At 36.0% G+C, this 20,365-nt stretch overlaps 1 protein-coding gene across 1 annotated transcript; it reads right to left on the bottom strand.

Moving 5' to 3' along the window:
- Window positions 1-10,791: 10,791 nt before the first annotated feature.
- On the bottom strand, window positions 10,792-19,496 carry LOC114354574 (lysophospholipid acyltransferase 2-like). The gene is made up of 4 exons (XM_028307021.1): window positions 19,294-19,496; window positions 16,266-16,343; window positions 16,048-16,139; window positions 10,792-11,063 (listed from the first exon to the last, which is right to left on the bottom strand). The coding sequence occupies exons 1-4, from the start codon at window positions 19,314-19,316 to the stop codon at window positions 10,807-10,809; spliced, it is 450 nt and encodes a 149-aa protein (XP_028162822.1). The 5' UTR covers window positions 19,317-19,496; the 3' UTR covers window positions 10,792-10,806.
- Window positions 19,497-20,365: the final 869 nt, after the last annotated feature.

Raw genomic sequence — 20,365 nt, 5'->3', positions numbered from 1 at the left:
AGCACTGACGGTAGCGTGCGTCAGCGTGACTCTAAAACCAGCCTTAGATACAAATTGCTAACAGATACTGTGATATCATTCATATTTGACCACTGATTTGGTGCAGGTTGTGGATTTCATAATATGCTTTAATGAAATTACATGAACCTCCTTATTTTTTGCTTGGTGATGTTTTTTACGTATGCTCAATTATTTTATTATCGTTGTACTCTTTTATTTGAGACTAAATGACCTGAGAAGAGGATGGACATGTATTGTTACTTTACTAAAGCAAGATGCTTTTCTGTTATTTCGTTGCGGGTCCAATGACAGTTAACTTTCCCCCGGGACAAACTTGACCTTCACTGGTTGGGTTTTTATTGGCGGTCAAGCTGGAGATCCCGGCTACACAGGAGTTGCAGCGGTAGGAACGAGAGGTGGGAATAGTCCCGTGTTTCTATAGATGCTCCGGGAAAAGCCTTCACACTCCCCCAGACCGAATAAACCCATCAGTGTCAAATAAGTTCATGGTGCCACTAAAACATCGTCAAAATGGCATGGCTGGATGTTCGTGCGCAAGCCATACATACATATGCATGGGATTACGATTTACACACACGAATACGTAATCGGGGGGAACCGTGACAAAGATACATCCCTATGTGTAGTACGCCCTCGAATGTAGTTGGTGGACAGTCGAACGCACAAGTGACATAAGAAAAACTCCTTAGGTCTTTGTAATTAGATCTAATTCTAATAGAATAAAGTATGGTCTAATATACAGTAGGTACACTGTACGAGTATTTATTCATGATTTGACAGAAGCTGCTGCAAAAGAAAAACATCTGACAATCGTCTAAGTTCTTTAAAATTTACTGTTATGACAGCACTTTTTGACTCAGCAGTCATTTGTTTTTTCTTTGAGATTTTCTAATTTATAATTTCACTTTGTTAGAGCCTGTAAAGCAAACATGTAGTTAATATAATGTAATATACAAAGTCCATAGATACGAGTACATGGCAAGACTAGTTACAAGTTGTTATAGTATCTATATATATAAAAATGAAACCCGTTTCGCGTTGTCACGGCATCACGTGTGAACGGCTGAACCGATTTCGATAATTCTTTTTTTTAAATGTTTGTGGAAGTCCAAGGATGGTTCTTACGGAAAAAAATATTAAGAAAATCTCTACGCTAAGGCGGTACGAAGTTCGCCGGGTCAGCTAGTTAGCTATAAAATAAGTGTAGAAAAGAAATAATGCCTGATTGAAGTATGAAAGCAAAATCAAGTTTTGGGTTATATGCACAGAAAATAACTTATTCTGACGATTAAGTTACGAAAATCTATAACTCAACTAAGAATTTTCCGTTCGCGTGTACAGTATTTGAACATAAATCCAAACAAACTTACATAACACACGAAATCGCACAACTTATTTGCGTGAAACGAAACGCAGTTCAAGACATTTACGCCTCACCAAACCTTCTACAAAAAGGAACCTTATTACAAAGGAGTATGGATTATTTTGGATTATGAAGATGTGAAGCACCAAACTTTACAATTCCTGTTAACAGAGTTGAAACCTTAATTTACATTGGTATTGGAAGAATGGGGGAAAACACAAACGTGACTATAGTCGCTCATTAAAAATCGCTTGAAGGATTAATTACTAATTTATCAGTCAGTTACAAGTCTGTCGTGTCTGATAGGCAGATTGTAAGGCAATACACTATAAATTCGATTCAGTAACTGAATAAAATTGGAATGGTCTTCACTAGTTTACTTGGACTCATTAGTTTTTTTGGACGCACTACTTCCTGAGTCCTAACAGTCTTTTATAACCCAGTCTTTTATAGTAGGTATACTAACTAGCTTTTCAATGTTTGTAAGGAGTTAAAGCTTATTTTATGTGCTTTATATTTTATATGCTGCAACATTGTTTTTGTGAGAAGGAGAAAAAATAATCATCTATCCATCCACTTTTACGTTTACAATAAAATTATTAGTACATTCTAACTTTATGATTATTATATTTAATTTGTGATGATTAGAAACCAGGTAAGACAAGATTCCCTGAAGTTGCGAATCTGTTTTTTTAATATTGAAAGTGTTAACATGCAAAGTCTACATCAGATGTAGACTGTGCAGCAATGACAGTATCAGTTACGATCTTAGCTAAGACATAAGCCTTATCTAAACCAACAGTTTGTTCAACAAAGTAACTTTTTATCTGCACACATCGACATAGTCTGTCACAGAAACGTACCAAACGAGCGGTTTATACCAGTTAAATCCAGTTCCGACCGGTAATCGCTCACAACAGGTGCTTAACTAATTATCAGCTGCTGATTATCTAATTAAGAGTTTCCACTGTAATAGTCAATCTTATGGAAGCTTGTGCTGCAAGTGAACTCTTAGAAATGCTGATGGAGATGACTGGGATGCCGGAGGGACATTAAGTAATCATGGAGGCATTTTAAATTCACTACAATGGGCAATAATTGAATGATCAAACGAACTTACCAAGTGAAGTTCGATCTAAATTATCCTGATTTCGCCGAAGAGATTTATTTTACCATGTAGTAGTACCCCTGTACGACAACCCAATCCGCACACAATATTCAGCGTAGTAGTATTAAAAAACAAAAGAGCGGGCAACCCCACCCCTACCACGCTGTGGGCTCGGTGTCCGAGCGGTCTCATTATATTTAGAGAAGAGATGACATTGACGTTTACCTCCAGGGAAGAAGATATAGAAATCTTCGGGTTGGGAGGGACCTTAAATCTCTTCGGCGAAAACAGGATAATTTAGATCGAACTTCACTTGGTAAGTTCGTTTGATCATTCAATTATCCTGCTTTCGCCTCCGAGATTTATTTTACCATGTAGATGTTTAGAGCATGGATCAATGTCCATGTTAAATGGTTAAGAGAGTAAATGTCAATGTACTAAATACATAATAAAGCAATATTTTTGTATTATAATCGTATTGCATCACTTATTCATAACAATAACAAGTATCACGGTCTCAACAAGATTTTGTTCATTATAGAGTATTATTATATACATTTATTTGTACTTCTATTAACTGTTAAGTACGACTACTGATTGTAAAAAGTTGCCAAGACAGTTGACAGAGCATCCTGTCTATCCAGCACACTGGCTAATTGAATCAACGTTGACAGCGGCGCAAACCGCAGGCAATACTGCCGCGTGTCGCGTGCTGTGTGGGCCGAACACCCTCGTGTCGACACTCCTTTCCTATATTTATCCAGTTTCATCTCAGAACTGAGCTTGACGACGGTAGTGGTTAACACCGAATCGATCACAGTGACTGCAAAGCTAACACTCTGATTGTTGTAAAACATAAGCTCACTTGCATTTTAATTAATAAATAAATAATGTGGTTAATTAAAACTTATTAATTTATTTGGATACAGTTTGACCAGTATTCCAAAACAGTATTAATTTGGATTCCAAGTAACACTGTTGCGAGGAAAAAGTTTGGTTTCTATTTAATAGCACCTTTTAATAGCAATCTTTTGATTCTTGAAACCTGACCTATAAATTATATTATTTATTTAAATAATTATATATTTCAATAAATTATATGATTTCACTAACGATATTGCTAAGCGGTGGTTATTTAATGTTATTATAGGATGCACCCGACTTTAGAATATGCTAAGAAAATAGAGTAAGGTAGGTACAATGATGTAATTGAGCATTGTAAAAATATTTATTTGTCAGTCATTTAGTGTAGTGGTTTCAAAACGGACTACTATGCCGAGAGGTCCCGGGTTCGATCCCCGGCCGGGCAGAAATTGAATTGATACATTTTAATTTCTGTGATGGGTCTAGGTGTTACTATGTATAATATGTACTTATGTATATAAAAACGGTATTTAAGTATGTTTATATCCGTTGTCTAGGACCCATAGCTTTGCTCAGTGTTTGGGACTAGGAGCGTAGTGTAAAATGTCGAAGGAAGGATATTTATTTATTATTTGCGGAGTGTATAGCGGAGTCTGGTACGTTTTGTTTGATCCACGACTGCCAAATACAAAACTTACTGCAAAGGAAAGGTAAGCTTAAATGGGCAATATGGTACTACTGATGTACCTGTTGCCCCAGCATTCTATTTTTTTTTTTTTTTTTATTATTATTATTATTTTTTTTTTTTATTTATTTATTTTTTAGTGAAAAAACGTATTAACGTCTAAAAAAAAAAGGGTCGCCATTCTAAGGCGAATTAATTGGAATTAATTCATGTTAATCGTGTAGAAATCTCTACGCCAGACGATAAAATATGAATTATGACTAAATATCAAACAAAGTTCAAGAAACAAAAAATAGGTTTATGTCATGTACAGAAACCAAAGCGTCTAACATTTTCTGAGACAATATTAAACCAAGTTCCTACTCCGTGTCTTTATTCAGACACCTTGATTCAGTCAGCTTCAGTATTATGACTGTGATGATTGAATTTTTATAATCATGCTAAGAAAAAATAACAAAATACTAATTCTCAATTTATACTTCATAGAAAGGGAAGAAAGACTCATTCATTATTATGAGTTTGTGGCAGCGTTATCAATTCGTAAAATAAAATCGCATTATTTTTTGGTATTATTAAAAAATGTCCTTAATCTAAACTAAAGGTTACAAGTAGTGGTAGTACTGGTAGGTACCTACATAATACATAGTTTATTTTATGTGGTTGATTCGTTCTTTGACTGACCAAAGTCCACTAGTCCGGTTGTTATTACAAGCGGCCCGATTTATTTTTTGATGCGTCAATAATTTTCTATTACATTGATTACAATGTAATTATTATTGTGTTATATTTATAAAGGCATAGTTATTATCGCTTTAACGCATTATAAGATACTTTGCTTGTCTAAAAGATTTAGCAAGATAAGAAATGATTCAATGTATTTCATGATGTCGCAATTCTTCTTATGAGAATTCTAACGTTATACATAAACTAGCTTTGGTCGCCCGCTACGCGGGCTACAAAAGCTAGATCTGCGATGCTGGCCGCTCCGGGCTTCGCCCTACGCGGCGCTCGGCCTGCGGCCTCGCATTCGGAGCTCGGCCTTCGGCCTCGCAAAAATTACAGGGGGCGTTTATCGTTTGTCGCAAGGCTCTTGTGCTTTTTTGACGCAACACAAGTTTAACTGCGGTAACTCTCGGGATTTGAGCCATCGCTCGGCCTTCGGCCTCGCCTTTCTGTCTGTCACTGGGCTCTAGTCCTTTTTTGACGCATTAAAAATAAATCTATGGCGACTCACAGGCTTTAAACTATCGCTCGGCCTTCGGCCTCGCCTTTTTCTACGTTAGCCAAGCCCCCCTGCATACAATTTGTATGGAGAATTTAGTTCCTTTAGGAAAACGGGTGAACGCTTGGCGGCCATCTTGGATTTCCAAAATTTTGCATTTTTGCCTTAATTTGGACCATTTTCCGCGCCGAACCCCATTTTTACTTTTTTTCTAACTTGACCCAATCCCGTAAAACAATTCCTTAAAACCACCCACGTCCCAAAATTTTGAGTTTCCGTAACTCTCAGTGTTGCCAGGTGATCGAGTTGAAAATGGTCAAATGTCATTAGTTTGACCTATTTGCAGGAGGCGTCATCCAAATTTCTGACCGAAAGTCGTTATTTCCATTTTTTACATTTTTGGACCAAAACTCTCAAAGTATGGCAACACTGGAAATTTTAGTTTTTCCAAACGATACTCCTTGACAAACTACGTAATCGCCCCATACAACTCGACTTTCCCAAATGTTGCCAACTGCCCGAAAAATGCATTTGAAAAATCAGAAATCTGAATCTTTTTACAAAATGGCCGCTCACTCGGTCGCCATCTTGATTTTCGGACATTTCGGATTTTTCCCATAGTCTGGGTCGTATAACCGACCAAACCCCATTTTTGGATTTTTTCTGCCATATCTCCTTCTGTCCGTCCTTAACTTTAAAGACACCCATGTCGAAAAAAATACTTTTCCCCGTAGCTCCCAGTGTTGCCAGGTGATCGAGATGAAAATGGTCAAATGTCATTTGCACGACCCCTTTGCAGGAGGCGTCATCTAAATTTCTGACCGGAAGTCGTTATTTCTACTTTCGACATTTTTGGACCAAATCTCCTAAAGTATGGCAACACTGGAGAAATTTCTTCACCCAAGCGAAACCTCTCGACAAGACACANATGAATCCGTTTGTTGCAGAGATGTCGTCGTGCCGTGTAGCGGCGTGCGTCGCCGCGCTTCTAGCGGTGTGCTGCGCGCTGCCTCCTGCTGTCCTCACGCTGGACCTCAACCGGCTGTATGGGCACCATACCAAGCGATCTGGTGAGTAAGCAGTAGCTACCGAAGAGCTGTACGATGCGTGAACTTCGGATGAAGGTCTGGTGGTGTCCTCCAGTAGAAAAGCCAGTAGCGTACTTATGCTGCACGCTACCCTCTGCCATGCTCACCCTGGACCTCAATTCTACGGGTACACTCCAAGCGATCTGGTGAGTTAACAATAGCTAGCAGGGCTGGACGATGCGTGAATTTGGGGACGAAGGTCTGACGGTGTCCTTCAGCTCATGCGGCCGTCAGACCCTAGCCAGTAGCGTACTTATGCTGTGCGATACCCACTGCTGTAGTTACGTTGGACCTCAACCGGCTGTACGGGCATCACACCAAGCGATCTGGTATGGCATGGTATGGCAATAGTAACAAAGAGCTGGACGATGCGTGAATTTGAGGACGAATGTCTGGTGGTGTCCTCCAGCTCATGCGGCCATCAGACCCTAGCCAGTAGCGTACTTATGCTGTCTGCTACCCACTGCTGTGTTCACGCTAGACTTTAACTGTACGGTCACTACACTAAGTGCTCCGGTAAGTCAACAGTAACTAGCGAAGGGCTGGACGGTGCCGTACATTGGAACCCCTAAGCCCAGCACTTGTATCATGATCCAGAATCGTCATTAATCTATCCTGGGCATGTAATTATCAACGGGGCTCTTTTTCTCTAAAAAAAAACGATCTTGACGCCCTGCTCAGTGCCCAGTGGAAAAGAGGGGCCTACCCTGACAAGCCTCGTATTGAACTAGCTAAAAAATCTACTACGTGTTAACCAAAAGTCTGCAACAAACTTTATGAGCCTATTTATTTTATTTACCTAACCTTAACTTAAGAAATAGAAAAAGTCGATAAAATAAAAAATAGAAGAGATTTCATACAAAATTAAAAACTTAAGTAACATGAAACTTTAATAAACGTTTACTTTCTCATCATTTTTCCAATAACCTCTTTTATAACTCAATTTGTTTTTACGAGGAAATCAATCTCTGAGTATTTTCCTCCACAGAACAGGTGTTCTTTATAATAATAAAAGGAATTAAGTTTCGTGGAAGAAATAATCGAATAAAAATAACTTCCCTCTAATATTACCTACAAATTGAATATTGTGCGTACACAGTCAACTTACTACAATACTCGACGCAATTCGTAAGATTGAAAAGAGTTTAGAAACCTGTGAAATAAAATTGTTAACTAGGGAATTACTTTTATGGCTGCCAATATTTCTAAATAAACCAACCCCCAAGGTAAAAGGCCATCAATTTCGTTTCCAATTTTTCTCGAAAGCCAAGTCTGCCCAATAGCGTAGCCACGGGTAATATATTCGGTCTAATGCGTCATCATCAATCAGCGTACACCTCAATTCCCAGGCCCTGAAGTGGTGTAGAACTAGGGCTAGCATCATAAAGTAGACCTATCCCACGCTATTCCCTAGTCAAATCATTTGATATGAGCTGAAGAATCCTTATGAGATAGTATTTTGAGAATTTCCCGAAAGGGCTTACTCGTTTGGAAAAACTATATTCGTGTCTCATCACTAGGTAAACGTAGCGCGTATTGAAATAATAACTATATTATGAGAGAGCCGAGTCTACTAGAAGCTTTTGAGACTGTTCCTAAATAAATTTTATAAAATCACTTTGATTATATTTGTCTTTATTGCCTTCAGAGTTCCTAAAAATTTTCTTTGGACGACGCAGTTTCATGATTTCCCGAAAAGATGCCTTTGGTTGCTCATACAATCTGATACCATGGTTGACTTTAGATTACTCCATGATAAGACAGTAGAGTAGTGGAATAGGTAGGTATTTCTATACTTGAAAAATCAAAAATCAGTTTGGTCATGACCACCTACCTATTCCACTATTCTACTGTCTTACCCACAGCTCTAGACAAAGTGCACTTTTTGATCGAATCGAAAATCGAATCCGTCAAAACTCCATACAAAAAAAGGCTTTTCGACCACTTTTCGACTGGTTTGCGATTAAAATGTGCACTTTGTCTAGACCCACTGGTCTATACATGATGACTCAGAGAAGATTTAATACCATAGTATTAGTCCCTTCAGAGATATCAGCAATTAGTTCGTCCCACTTTTTCCCGCAATAAATGTACGTAAACAGATATAAAATAGGTAACAGTCCTGAGAAATATAATAAAAATAAATAGCCTAAAGCCTAATGAACTAAACATAATACTTCCATTAAAGTTGTTTAGCCAGCCAATTGAAAAATCGGTAACAGAAGAAAATAACTCAGCCTCGTAGAAAGCTTACTTTAATACCTATGTATGTCTCCCCCAGGGAAATCATATTTAAGGGCGATTCATTTCGACGACGCTTTGAAATACTTGATGAGATCGTCCTACGAATCGTTTTAAGTCTGTCTCATTTCATTAACTTGGGTTTAGTTAGATAACATAACTTTAGGAATGAAGTGTTTTCACCATTAGTCTTCAACTTATAGTTTACAATATTATTATGGTCGTGCTACGCCTGTAATATTACTCTTTATCAGGGATGTTAAGGATATCCGTAAACGTAACCGAAATTTTCGGATATCCGAAATAAAAAAATATCCGAAACCGTAACCGTAACCGATTCAAAAGTTTTGGATAGTTTCGGATGTAGGCAGTTTAAATTGTATGAGTTAATATTATGTAAAGGCGTAACAGCCTTTTTAACCTTCATAATGCCATCTAGTATCTTTTTTATTTTTTTATTACTTTTTATTCGCTGAAAAGTGTGCGGCTATGAATGAACTGTGTTGGACAACTATTGCAAATTGCATTCTAAAGCACATTCCTATATCCGTAACCGTAACCGAAACTTTCGGATATCCGAAATTAAAAATATCCGTCACCGTAACCGGTATAATATTAATCCTATATCCGTAACCGTATCCATAACCGAAACTACATATCCATAACATCCCTACTTTTTATTACATCGTGTGAATTTTATTTCAACCTTTAAAAATACTTGAAAACTAAAACAAAATCCTATTTAAACATTTTAATTTTCCTTTGTATAATGAAAATTCCCTCTTCTCTTTCCCATCACTTCAACAATTCAAGAGGATACGCCATTGACCTCAAATAAAACTCGAATAGTTAAGGTCGGGTACTTCAAAGGGAAAGTTAAACTGCCTTTAGACCCGCAACAAGAACAATCAGAAGAATATGGGAGTTAGACTTCGACCCTTCACTTGTCGGTTGGAGAAAGGAAAATATAAGACGTGGGCTCACAGACGAGCGACAGTAGGTTATCGAGTTATCGGCTACTTCGGCGACTTGTTTGCAACGATTGGCGACCGATGCATCGCGACTCTGCAGTCAGATAGTGTCAACATGTCATGATAGCGAAAGGCGCGAGTCGGAGACTGTCGCCAACAGTCGCCTATAATTTCCGACCGTCGCCTGCCACTATTGTAAGCAGTTGCTGACATAATGTCGCTCGTCTGTGAGCCCTCTAAGTGCCCAACTATTGCCCGGGTAGTCAAACATGTTCTACTCATCTTTGGGGATAATTACAACAGAGTCCGTCTTTTTCTCGCAAGTAATCTGGCTGAGCATTTATCTTATGAATTAGGAAAANCGATAGTCAAGATCAAAGGTCTTTCTAGAGCATAAAATAATTAAATCCCTCATTTTACAATCACTGTGAAATTTCGGGAGACAAACAGTGTTTTGGTAGACAAAATCTCAATGTTTCCCTGACTTTCCAGGTGACCCCTCTATTTCACTGACTTTCCCTGACTGCTATGAGCTTCCCTGACTTTTCCCTGACTTTCCCTGACTTTCCAGAATGTGGACACCCTGTGCAATTATCATAATAAAGCGTGTTAAAAGCATTATAAAAAGGGATAAGATAAGGAAAGTTTCAGAGGAAAATTCCGTTATCTTCATCATTATTTGTCGTAATCCTAAAATTTTATTGTAGTGTTAGTTTTCTACGAAACTGTACAGAAATGTGACAGTACGATTTAATAAGATGACTGCTCTTTTATTTTCTACTTTTATTGCAGAGCTACTTTCTACAATGGTTTTTTTTTTTGCGTTAAGAGTCGCATCTCAAACTAATTTGAAAATTATAAATAACTTGAAAAAATCGAACTGCCTAAGGCGGGAATTGAACCCACAACCTTCCGCTTGCCGGGCCAGTCTTGCTTTACTTGCAAGCAGTTGCCCGGTAAACGGAAGGTCGTGGGTTCAATTCCCGCCTTAGGCAGTTCGATTTTTTCAAGTTATTTATAATTTTCAAATACTTTCCACTATGTTCTTTCCATAAAAGCAACACTGTTTTTATTCTGATTGTTATAATTTTATAAAACATCTCTCATCTACACACTAACCGAACCGAAACTCCTTCTAAAATGTTCTTATATTGAATACTTCCCTACTGATTCAACATAGCAATCTTCTATTGTTGCAATTATCAATACAAAGTTAGTGACCTGAGTCATTCATGCGCGCGACTCACGCCACCTCGCTTACCTCATTGACTCGGGGGCCTTCAATAAACTTGATGTAATCAGTATAGAAAACAACGGGGCCGCACATAAGCGTCTGGAATGCCAGCGTAAACGCGAAGTATTCAAGAGGTGATGGAATTTTCATCACTCTGATGTCATTAGATTTGCTCGTAGAATTAGAATTTATTTCATTATGAGCTACACTATCTTGTAACGTGTAGGCCAAAGATGTCACTCTCTGAGTTATTACCATTAGTGGACCTGTAATTAAGTAAAAATTTTCAAAGTGTGTGAAGTAATCACCTTTACAGAATTAACATATAAAACATGGAGTTCCTGATTTGCTAGAGTCGTATTTCGTATAAACAGGTCGGATTGACCTTTACAAAGAGTCAACGACGATAAATTACTTCTCTTCTAATCGCGTCCAAACTACATCACTTAAAAAAACAGCGGAAAATAACCACACCGATACACTAAAAAACTGAAAGCCTTCGGAAGCCTGAAGACAGTATGTATGACGGATTGTACTACTTTTACACATTTTTTAGATGTTTATCGTTTAGATGCGATCTGACGACCATTTTTCATTTACTTACTTTGTTACAAACAATAACTACCTATCTCAAAATACATTACCTCTAATACAAAGTAGGTAGTACCCAAGTTGTGTACTTATAGGTAAATTTTTGGAGCATTTAAAATATTACCTTTGAACTCTATGCAATGTGAAGATATTACAAATTACAATCCTTTGCATTATTCAAAATGTAAATTAGCATGTACAAGACAGCACTAAGTCCTCAATACGAAAAATTGTTATTGTATTTTACTTGGTTTTATGAATAGTAATGAAACATTTCGAAAGGTTAAAAGAAGTCGCGCGCTTTAAAGAAACAAAAAATAAAACTTGTCAAACATTTGTTTTTAATGAAATTGACGATTTTAACTAATACTACTTTAACTAACTAGGTATTATATTTTTTCACAAAATTTTACTTTGCCTTAATTAACTTTATTTAAATGTCATCAAGGTGCAGTGGCTAAGCCGCGTTTTTTTTCCATACAAAATAAAAAGAAATATGCGTAAGTACTAAAAATTTTGTGCAAATGCATAGGGAACCGTTTATCGCGTATCTTATGATCAAACATTCGGCTGCAAAATCTCCTACTTATTCAGAAACATTGTTTCTTACCAAAAGTTTTAAATTAGCATTTCATTTTTTTGGCGATAAAATTATGGAAGACAATTTTTCCTAATTTTACCAATATTTTTCAACATTGGTTCAGTTCAGCCGTTTCGACGTTAAAACGCCTACCTATGTTAAATATTGCTTAATATTATGTATCCAGATTAGAGATGAAACGGATATCCGGTAACTATCCGGTAGGCCGGATATCCGGCCTAAATTTACTATCCGGCCGGATACCGGATATTAAAAAACTACGACAATTTCCTTTCAAAAAAATAATTTCTTTTTCTGGGTTATTCACTCTAATGACAATTTTTAATACTAAATAAATAAATATCTGTTAATGTCGAAATATAGATAATTAAAATGGGCGATCTTTTTTTCACTGATAGTCTGATGACTCATGATGCAATTCAGTCAGATTACGTAGCAAGTAAACTAATTTAATTTTCCCTATTCAACCACACACTCACGATGGCAACTGAAATCACCCGAATTAATTTGCCCCCTAGACAAGTGGCAAAATCTGTCATTCTATTCGGACGGATTCGGAGTCTAGTCTACTAATACCACTGATCGCGTTCGAAGCACCTGTGCGGCGCTCAACTCGTCACGACATACAACGAGACAGACAATGGGCCAACTATCCGGCCGCCGGATATCCGGCGAGCTGCTAGGCCGTTCAAACGATCATAGCAAATGTTGTGATATAGACTAGAGATGAAACGGATAGTTGTTTGGCCGGATACCGGATATCCGGCGAGCTGCTAGGCCGGATAGCCGGATATCCGGCGGCCGGATAGTTGTCCCATTGTCATGTTGCATGTCGTAACGAGTTTAGCGCTGCACAGGTGCTTCGAACGACGCGATCAGTAGGTCTAGTAGACTAGACAAGTCACACTTTTCGAAAATCGAATTTGTTCCAATAGAATGTCAGATTTTGCCACTCGTCTCAATTCGGGCGATTTCGGTTGCCATATGCATCGTGCGTGAGTATGTGACTGAATAGCGAAAATTCAATTAGTTTACTTGCTGCGTAATCTGAATGAACTGCATTATACAGGGTGACTTTGAAATCGTTGGCATTATTTTTAAAATAAGACTACTCATTTTTTTTATTTATTTATTTACAACGACAACAACACTACACTGTCATCACAGGACATCCCACTCCCATCATGATTTCCCAAATGTGAGTCATATCAAATGAATTAAAATTTCAATATTTGAAATATTGTACAGACGACAGCACATAAATCTTCATATTGTGGCATCTTATTTCAATGTATTAACCTTTAGCTACTGAGGTGGATTTAATTTCACGTAAACACTGACGTGGGGGCCTGAGAGGCCCGTACATATAATAATAAATAATAAATAATCTTTATTCACAAATATCATTTCCTGTGATGTAATAAACCACAGCTTCTGCACTAGGCTCGCAGGCCTGTGTCGCAGTAGTTGTGTGCTTATATTTAAAAAATATAATCTTTTTACGGTTTTATGTTTAATAATTATTAATAGTGGTTATATTTAAATACAATAAAACGATTTTTATGTAAATTATTTGTTAATAAGTACGTATTATTTCAATATTTAGAAAACATGTAGCATTTTTGGCAAAAATCTCATGAAATCATGATTCACNACTATCGTAAAGACGTAAAAGTTATTAAGGTAGAGAGCTGGAAATGTAAGGAATAACGAACCTGTATGAAAGAGCATTATTGTCATCTGTTTACAGTACTTTTGAATGATAAGTAGGTACAAGCTTATCACACACATAAAAGCATGGTTTAATTAAAAAATAATAATAATGTAGGTTCTGTAAAAAAAATTATTTTGCGGAAGGAAGCAAATTCGTGTAAAAGGTTTTTTTATTAATTAAAGAGTACTTAATTAATTAGTTTTTAGAACAACAAATAAACTCGTAACATGATAAGGTGTAAGTAACTAATTTACTCATTACAATTTTAGGGTAGATTTGGATTAAGCTCTGTCCAGTAGTCGTCTTTGAACTCACAGCTGATTGTGGCTGATAGTTGACTGACTCATGGGCGAGCGCGGGTAGTGGGGCGCGGGACGGGGGGCGCAGCGCTTGCCCGGGTCACCGGGTGAGCGCCGCGCGCCGTTTGCGTTGGGGGACTATTCTGCACTGTAGTGGTCGATTATGGAAATCGTAGATATTTAAAAAATAATAATAAAAAATTTGGAAGTCAGTTTTTTTGCTGATTCGTGATCAGAATAAGCTACTTAATCTACTCCCTAAATATGGCGGGTATTGAAATCAACACCCTGTATATTCATAAATTCAACAAATCAACTTAGAATCTTAATTTTCAATAGTCTTTTTGGCTATTTATAAATCAGTGATCCTAATATGAAATAGGGGGAAAAAAATTACACACATGAAATAGTGCGAATTAAACACAGTCTGGATAAACTTGCTTTGCTCAGTGAAGGAAGCCATACATGTTTTTAAAATGTAGATTTCATTTGAATCTTCAAAATACATGTATGGCACTTGGTTTCATCGTTTAAATCTTAATAGACAGGTACAGGCTTATCATTTCCTAGCATACGTATACTAGATAATGCCACCTGGCATTAAGTCCGCCACTGTACATATGTATGTGCAAAAGTGTAAATAAATAAATAAATAAAAATACGTGCCAAAAACTACTTTTCTTCTATTTTTCGTTAAATGCTGGTTATTTTTACTTCCGAGATACCGCTTTCTCTCGGACGACGTACTGTGGGCTCCATATTATAGATTTTTTCAAATTATTTCAAGAAAAGACGACAACTAAATGAAAACTATAGACAAAAAAAGTTACGCCAATACTGAGGTGGGGGCCTGAGAGGCCCACAAGAAACTTTAAAATTAATTTACCTACTAAAATTGCGCGTTCAATCACGTGCACCGTTGTTGACAGCCTCGGCGCAATGAAACTCGAAGGTACCAAAAGATTCGGGTGTGTCGTGCACGTGGGAGAGGAGAAATTCAACAATTTGACTTTTGCAAGGCCTGAGAGGCCCCCACGTCAGTAGTTAAAGGTTAAGTGTTACTTTGCAACAAAATGTATAGGATGATGTGCTGTTGACTGTACAATAGTTTTAAACTCTTTTTAGAGCACCATGTATCATGAGTAGTCTTATATTAAAAGTATGCCAACGATTTCAAAGTCACCCTGTATGTCATCAGACCATCAGTGAAAAAAAAGATCGCCTATTTTATTTGGCAATATTTCGACATTAAAATATATTTACTATTTATGTATTCGTCATTAGAGTGAATAGCCCAGAAAAGAAATCAGTTTTTTGAAAGGCCTTAATATGGCTTTTTTGTAACTTTTTGGACTTTAGATAAAAACCGTCATTATTATAAGCCATTTTATTGATATTTGACTCAAAGATTAATGTGTTTCATTTTATTATAGGAAATTTTCGTAGTTTTTTTAATATCCGGTATCCGGCCGGATAGTGAGCTACTATCCGGTATCCGGCCGGATAGTAAATTTAGGCCGGATATCCGGCCTACCGGATAGTTGCCGGATATCCGTTTCATCTCTAATATAGACATGCGATTTCTGGTTTTACAAAAGTAATACGATAGAGAATAATAAAAAAAAAGTAATAAAAACCACCTGTTATAGGGGCATTTTTTAGAGAAATTTATCAAATAACAAAAAAAACACGAATTTAAAAGCAGATTTTTTTCAAAAACTATGTTTTTTTTTTAATTATTTGTTGGCATTTTCTGGGTATTTTATGTATTTAATTAATATTGCCTGTTATTTAGTATCATTACTGTTTTATTTTATCAGGATATACCTCTTAGTTAAAAGTTATTACGTTTTCTTTACAATAAGTAATTGGAAGAAGAAAAAATCTATAAAAAAAAAAAAAAATTTGACCTCTTTTTTGTCGATTAAAATAGGTCTATTTTCACCTTAATTCATATGTACACTATCGTGACTCACACTGTATAATATAATACTTATAAATATCTTGATTTTGTAAATTATTTAATTCTAAGTTACATTTCCTACCTGTTATATCCAAAGTATAGTCCGCTGTATGATATATTTGTCGATGCAAATGTAGACATGACAAATATAACATCGAGGTAGCCAATATAACGCTGTAACAAAAATAACCGAATGAATAAAATGGAAATACCTAAGTACATACGTAGTCACGGGAAAATTACTGAAAGCATAATATTATATTTATTTTGAAAATAATACATATAATTATGTTCTCTTACTTTCCCATAAGATGTTGTGGTATTGTTTTTAACAATATGTAACTCATCATCGGTAACACTGATAAGTGAATTGCTTGTCTGAAAGAAAATATCAATAGATTATTAAAATTTACTGGTGATAACTTAGTCTGTACAAACGCAAGGGAATCATAGCGAGAATAATGTAAGAATTGTTATCGGGTCATGCACACTTCTTAAATTCCTTATATTAAATGAAACTATGATGTTTTAATACCTTCGCCGAAATAATTTGAAATAGATTTACCCACCTATTGCTTTGTCCGTACGATAACGATACATTGAGTATTGTGTAAAGGCTTTATTAATCTAAAGTGTGTAAGTAGGTAGGTATAAGATGTGGTGAGTGAGTTTATCAAAATGATACCTACATAAATACAATGCAATATTAAAGCGAATATAACTTTCGTCTAGTATAAAAAAATCTAAATGTGATCTACCTACATATTCACATCTTTCAGTAAAATAATTATTATAACTTAAGTGAATGTAAGTGTATAACATGAAGCAATGAATGAATAAACGAATTATGTTTGCAGAGTAAGATCTACAGTTTTTGCGTTAAGTATGCAACAAAATTGCGCTTTTTATGGAAGATTGCTGCCGAGTGCCGATTGACTTCAATGACAGGGTTCAGTTTCAGATTTGATCTGTTTCTAATTCCAACAAAGCAGTTTTGGTAATTCCAAAAATAATAATAGTATTTTTTATTTTTTACACTATACAGGATGTTTGGCGGAAGGTTAGACAAACTTCGTGGGTGTATAGGTAAGGTCATTTTAAGAATACAAGTTCGCCCATTTGACCCTAAGTGACTTTTTTTTAATTGATATTTTTGATTTTATTAATTTTAAAGTTTTTAGGTTAAAGAAGAACGGTCATCTGTGACCCAGGCCCGACAGAAACGAGACATACCTCAGTTTTTTTGTCATGTCTTAATTAGTTCAATTATATATTTTTTATATTTGAAATCTATGTATAACACCAAAATATTACCCTTTGTTTTTGTTCAGGCGTTATACAAAAACTAATACAAAATGCCTATTTATCACCCAAATTGGTAAATGTATGTACCTAAATGTCTATTACAGCTGCTATGGAATGTATCTAGGTGACCTGGAGATACAGCCGGATTATACAGGGTGGAAACAATAAGTGATAACACTCGATTATTTCTAAACTATACAAGATATCGAAAAACTAGTTACTGATTCTGAAAGTGCTTCACGAGCTCTTTCAAATGGTACCAATAATAGGTTACAGATTATGGAAGCTGGTAACATTGAATTTTTGGATTTTGTAACTTCTCGTTTCCACCCTGTATAATCCGGCTGTATCTCCAGGTCACCTAGATACATTCCATAGAAGCTGTAATAGACATTTAGGTACATAAAGGATAGTGCCAGGGTCTGGACCAAGTGCTGCCCAGAATCAACCCATAGTGCATTTAGTTCCTCAGACCAATACTAATGTGTAAACCGAAGCACACTGCAATCTATCCCTGGAGTTAAGAGAAAAAAAGAGTTTTGTTTTGAAATATTTTCATACAAAAGATCATCGATGTATACGTACTACGCATAAGATTTCGTGATTTTGGCATTAAATAACACTCGCTATGTTGAACTTAACCATACTGCATCCGTACACCTTACTTTAGTGCGACTTAGACATTCTTTATAAGCGATCTAGCGCTGTTGCAATAGTTTGGTTACTTGACAGAAATCATTATTTCCAAAATGAATCAAGGAGTTTTAGTTCTCTATCCTTGCGAAAAATCAATTTATTGGTGTATTACAATCAATTATTGAAGTTATTGTAAGCTAAAACTTCTTGCTCTATTTTGGAAATAATTAATTTCGGTCAACTAACCAAACTACTGCAACAGCGCTTGATCGCTTATAGATAATGTCGAAGTCGTACTAAAGTAAGGTGTACGGATGCAGTATGGTTAAGTTCAAAATAACGAGTGTTATTTAATGCCAAAATCGCGAAATCTTATGCGTAGTAGGTATGCATCGATGATATTTTGTATGTAAATAATTCCAAACAAAACTCTATTTTTCTCTTAACTCCAGGGATAGATTTCAGTGCGCTCCGGTTTACAAATTAGTATTGGCCTGAGGAACAAAATGCACTATAGTTTCATTCTGGGCAGCACTTGGTCAAACTTCCATACATGGATTGGCACTGTCCTTTATCAATTTTGGTGATAAATAGGCATTTTGTATTAGTTTTTGTATAACGCCTGAACAAAAACAAAGGGTAATATTTTGGTGTTATACATAGATTTCGAATATAAAAAATATATAATTTAACTAATTAAGACATGACAAAAAAATTGAGGTATGTCTCGTTTCTGTCGGGTCTGGGTTTTTTTTTTGTATGGGGCGTGACCGTTCTTCTTTCGGAAAAAAAAACCACCCACCCACGAAGTTTGTCTAACCTTCCGCCAAACACCCTGTATAATTTCGTCCATTGACCCCAAGCTACCCATCCTTATCGCTCGCGCGTAATTATGTTGCTGTCGCGTTCGCACACTAACTGCGGCCGCCCGTCGCCCAGTCGCGACAGCAATATAATTTTACGCGCGAAAGAAAAGGATGGGTAGCTTGGGGTCATTGGAAGAAATTCTACGTGCTCGGCGACCCGGCTGTTTTACTTCTTATTTAAAAAATGTTAAATGAATGTATGTTTTTTTAATAGGTATCAAAATTAGTAAGTAATTCGATTTTTTCGACATTACAGATCTATATTCAGTGCATGCAGCGCGCCTAAAGCTACGCGAAATTGATATTTTTAAATAAAACATCACGTCTTGCTAAAACTTACACTGCAACGATGACAATGCGATTAGATAACTCAAATTGTTCCAATGCACAAAACACCTACCTGAAGTTTCGCATTGTTTAATATTTATGTTAATTATAATGTGAGATAATATTTTGCGAAATTATAGGTTAAGGAACGATGTAAGCAGAAGATAATAAATTAATACTCTATTAGAACTTACTTTCCAAAGCAGAAATATCCCATTATCAAACCTATAACAAGGCACACGGAATGACGAAATTCTGGCGAAGCAAATTTCAATGGTTTCCGAAACAGTCTGGCCAGGCATAGTGCAGCTATTTGTGCGATCAAAAAATTAACCTAATGAAAGGAAAATAATGATGTCATGAAAATAAGATAAAAGCATTGTGTAAAACCAAATTGATATGAGCAAAGCTATGTTTAAAAAACCCTAGTCAAAGTATAATAATTGTGATGATCAGAGAGTGAATTAAGTAGGCACCTAATCAGTAGGTATTACAAAAATCATTCAAAATTGAAACATGATAATAACACGAATTAAGTGTTCTTAGCATCAAGGCATCAAGGGAGACTTGTTGAGCGTAGACGCCTATTAATTGTAATAACAATAATTATATTTACAGTGTGGATAGGTCTACATCAACAAAATAAAATTAAAATCAGGACCAAAAATTCGGTAACATTTCCACAGTAATGTTTTTTTAATTTCAGCTTATTTACAGTGTGGATAGGTCTACATCAACAAAATAAAATTAAAATCAAGACCAAAAATTCGGTAACATTTCCACAGTAATGTTTTTTTAATTTCAGCTTAAAGCCATCAAATAACCAGAGACTGGTAGAAAAATAACAAGTTGACTTGTTTTTTGATGTATTTTTTTATTACAACCTCCGTAAACGTGTTCCTAATGATATTATTCTTTTCGATTTATTTTTCCATATAAATTAATTCACCTTATCCTTTACGTCAAAAATATCAACTATTTTTTAAATTATGCGTTTTGGAACACATGTTTTATGACACATTTTAACTTACTTTTATTCATAGAAAATACCCTTAAAGTTATGGGACAATGCCAGGAACACATTGTACATACTTTAATTGTAATGTTACAGTAATTTAGTGTGCGTTACCTCAGCGACATGGTGACGCTGATCAAGATGTGCCTATATGGAAAAGTTAGTGCCTTATATCCTGTAAATGTGCCGAGAATTAAGATCGTAATTGGAGAAAATAAGATTGCGCTGCAGTAATGCTTGCTATTTATAAC

This window comes from Ostrinia furnacalis, unplaced genomic scaffold (assembly GCF_004193835.3).
Source record: "Ostrinia furnacalis isolate ACB-3 unplaced genomic scaffold, ASM419383v2 OfSCF2054, whole genome shotgun sequence".
Taxonomy (NCBI): domain Eukaryota; kingdom Metazoa; phylum Arthropoda; class Insecta; order Lepidoptera; family Crambidae; genus Ostrinia; species Ostrinia furnacalis.
The sequence above is the reverse complement of the archived record's forward strand: the minus strand, read 5'-3'. Positions and strand labels throughout refer to the sequence as shown.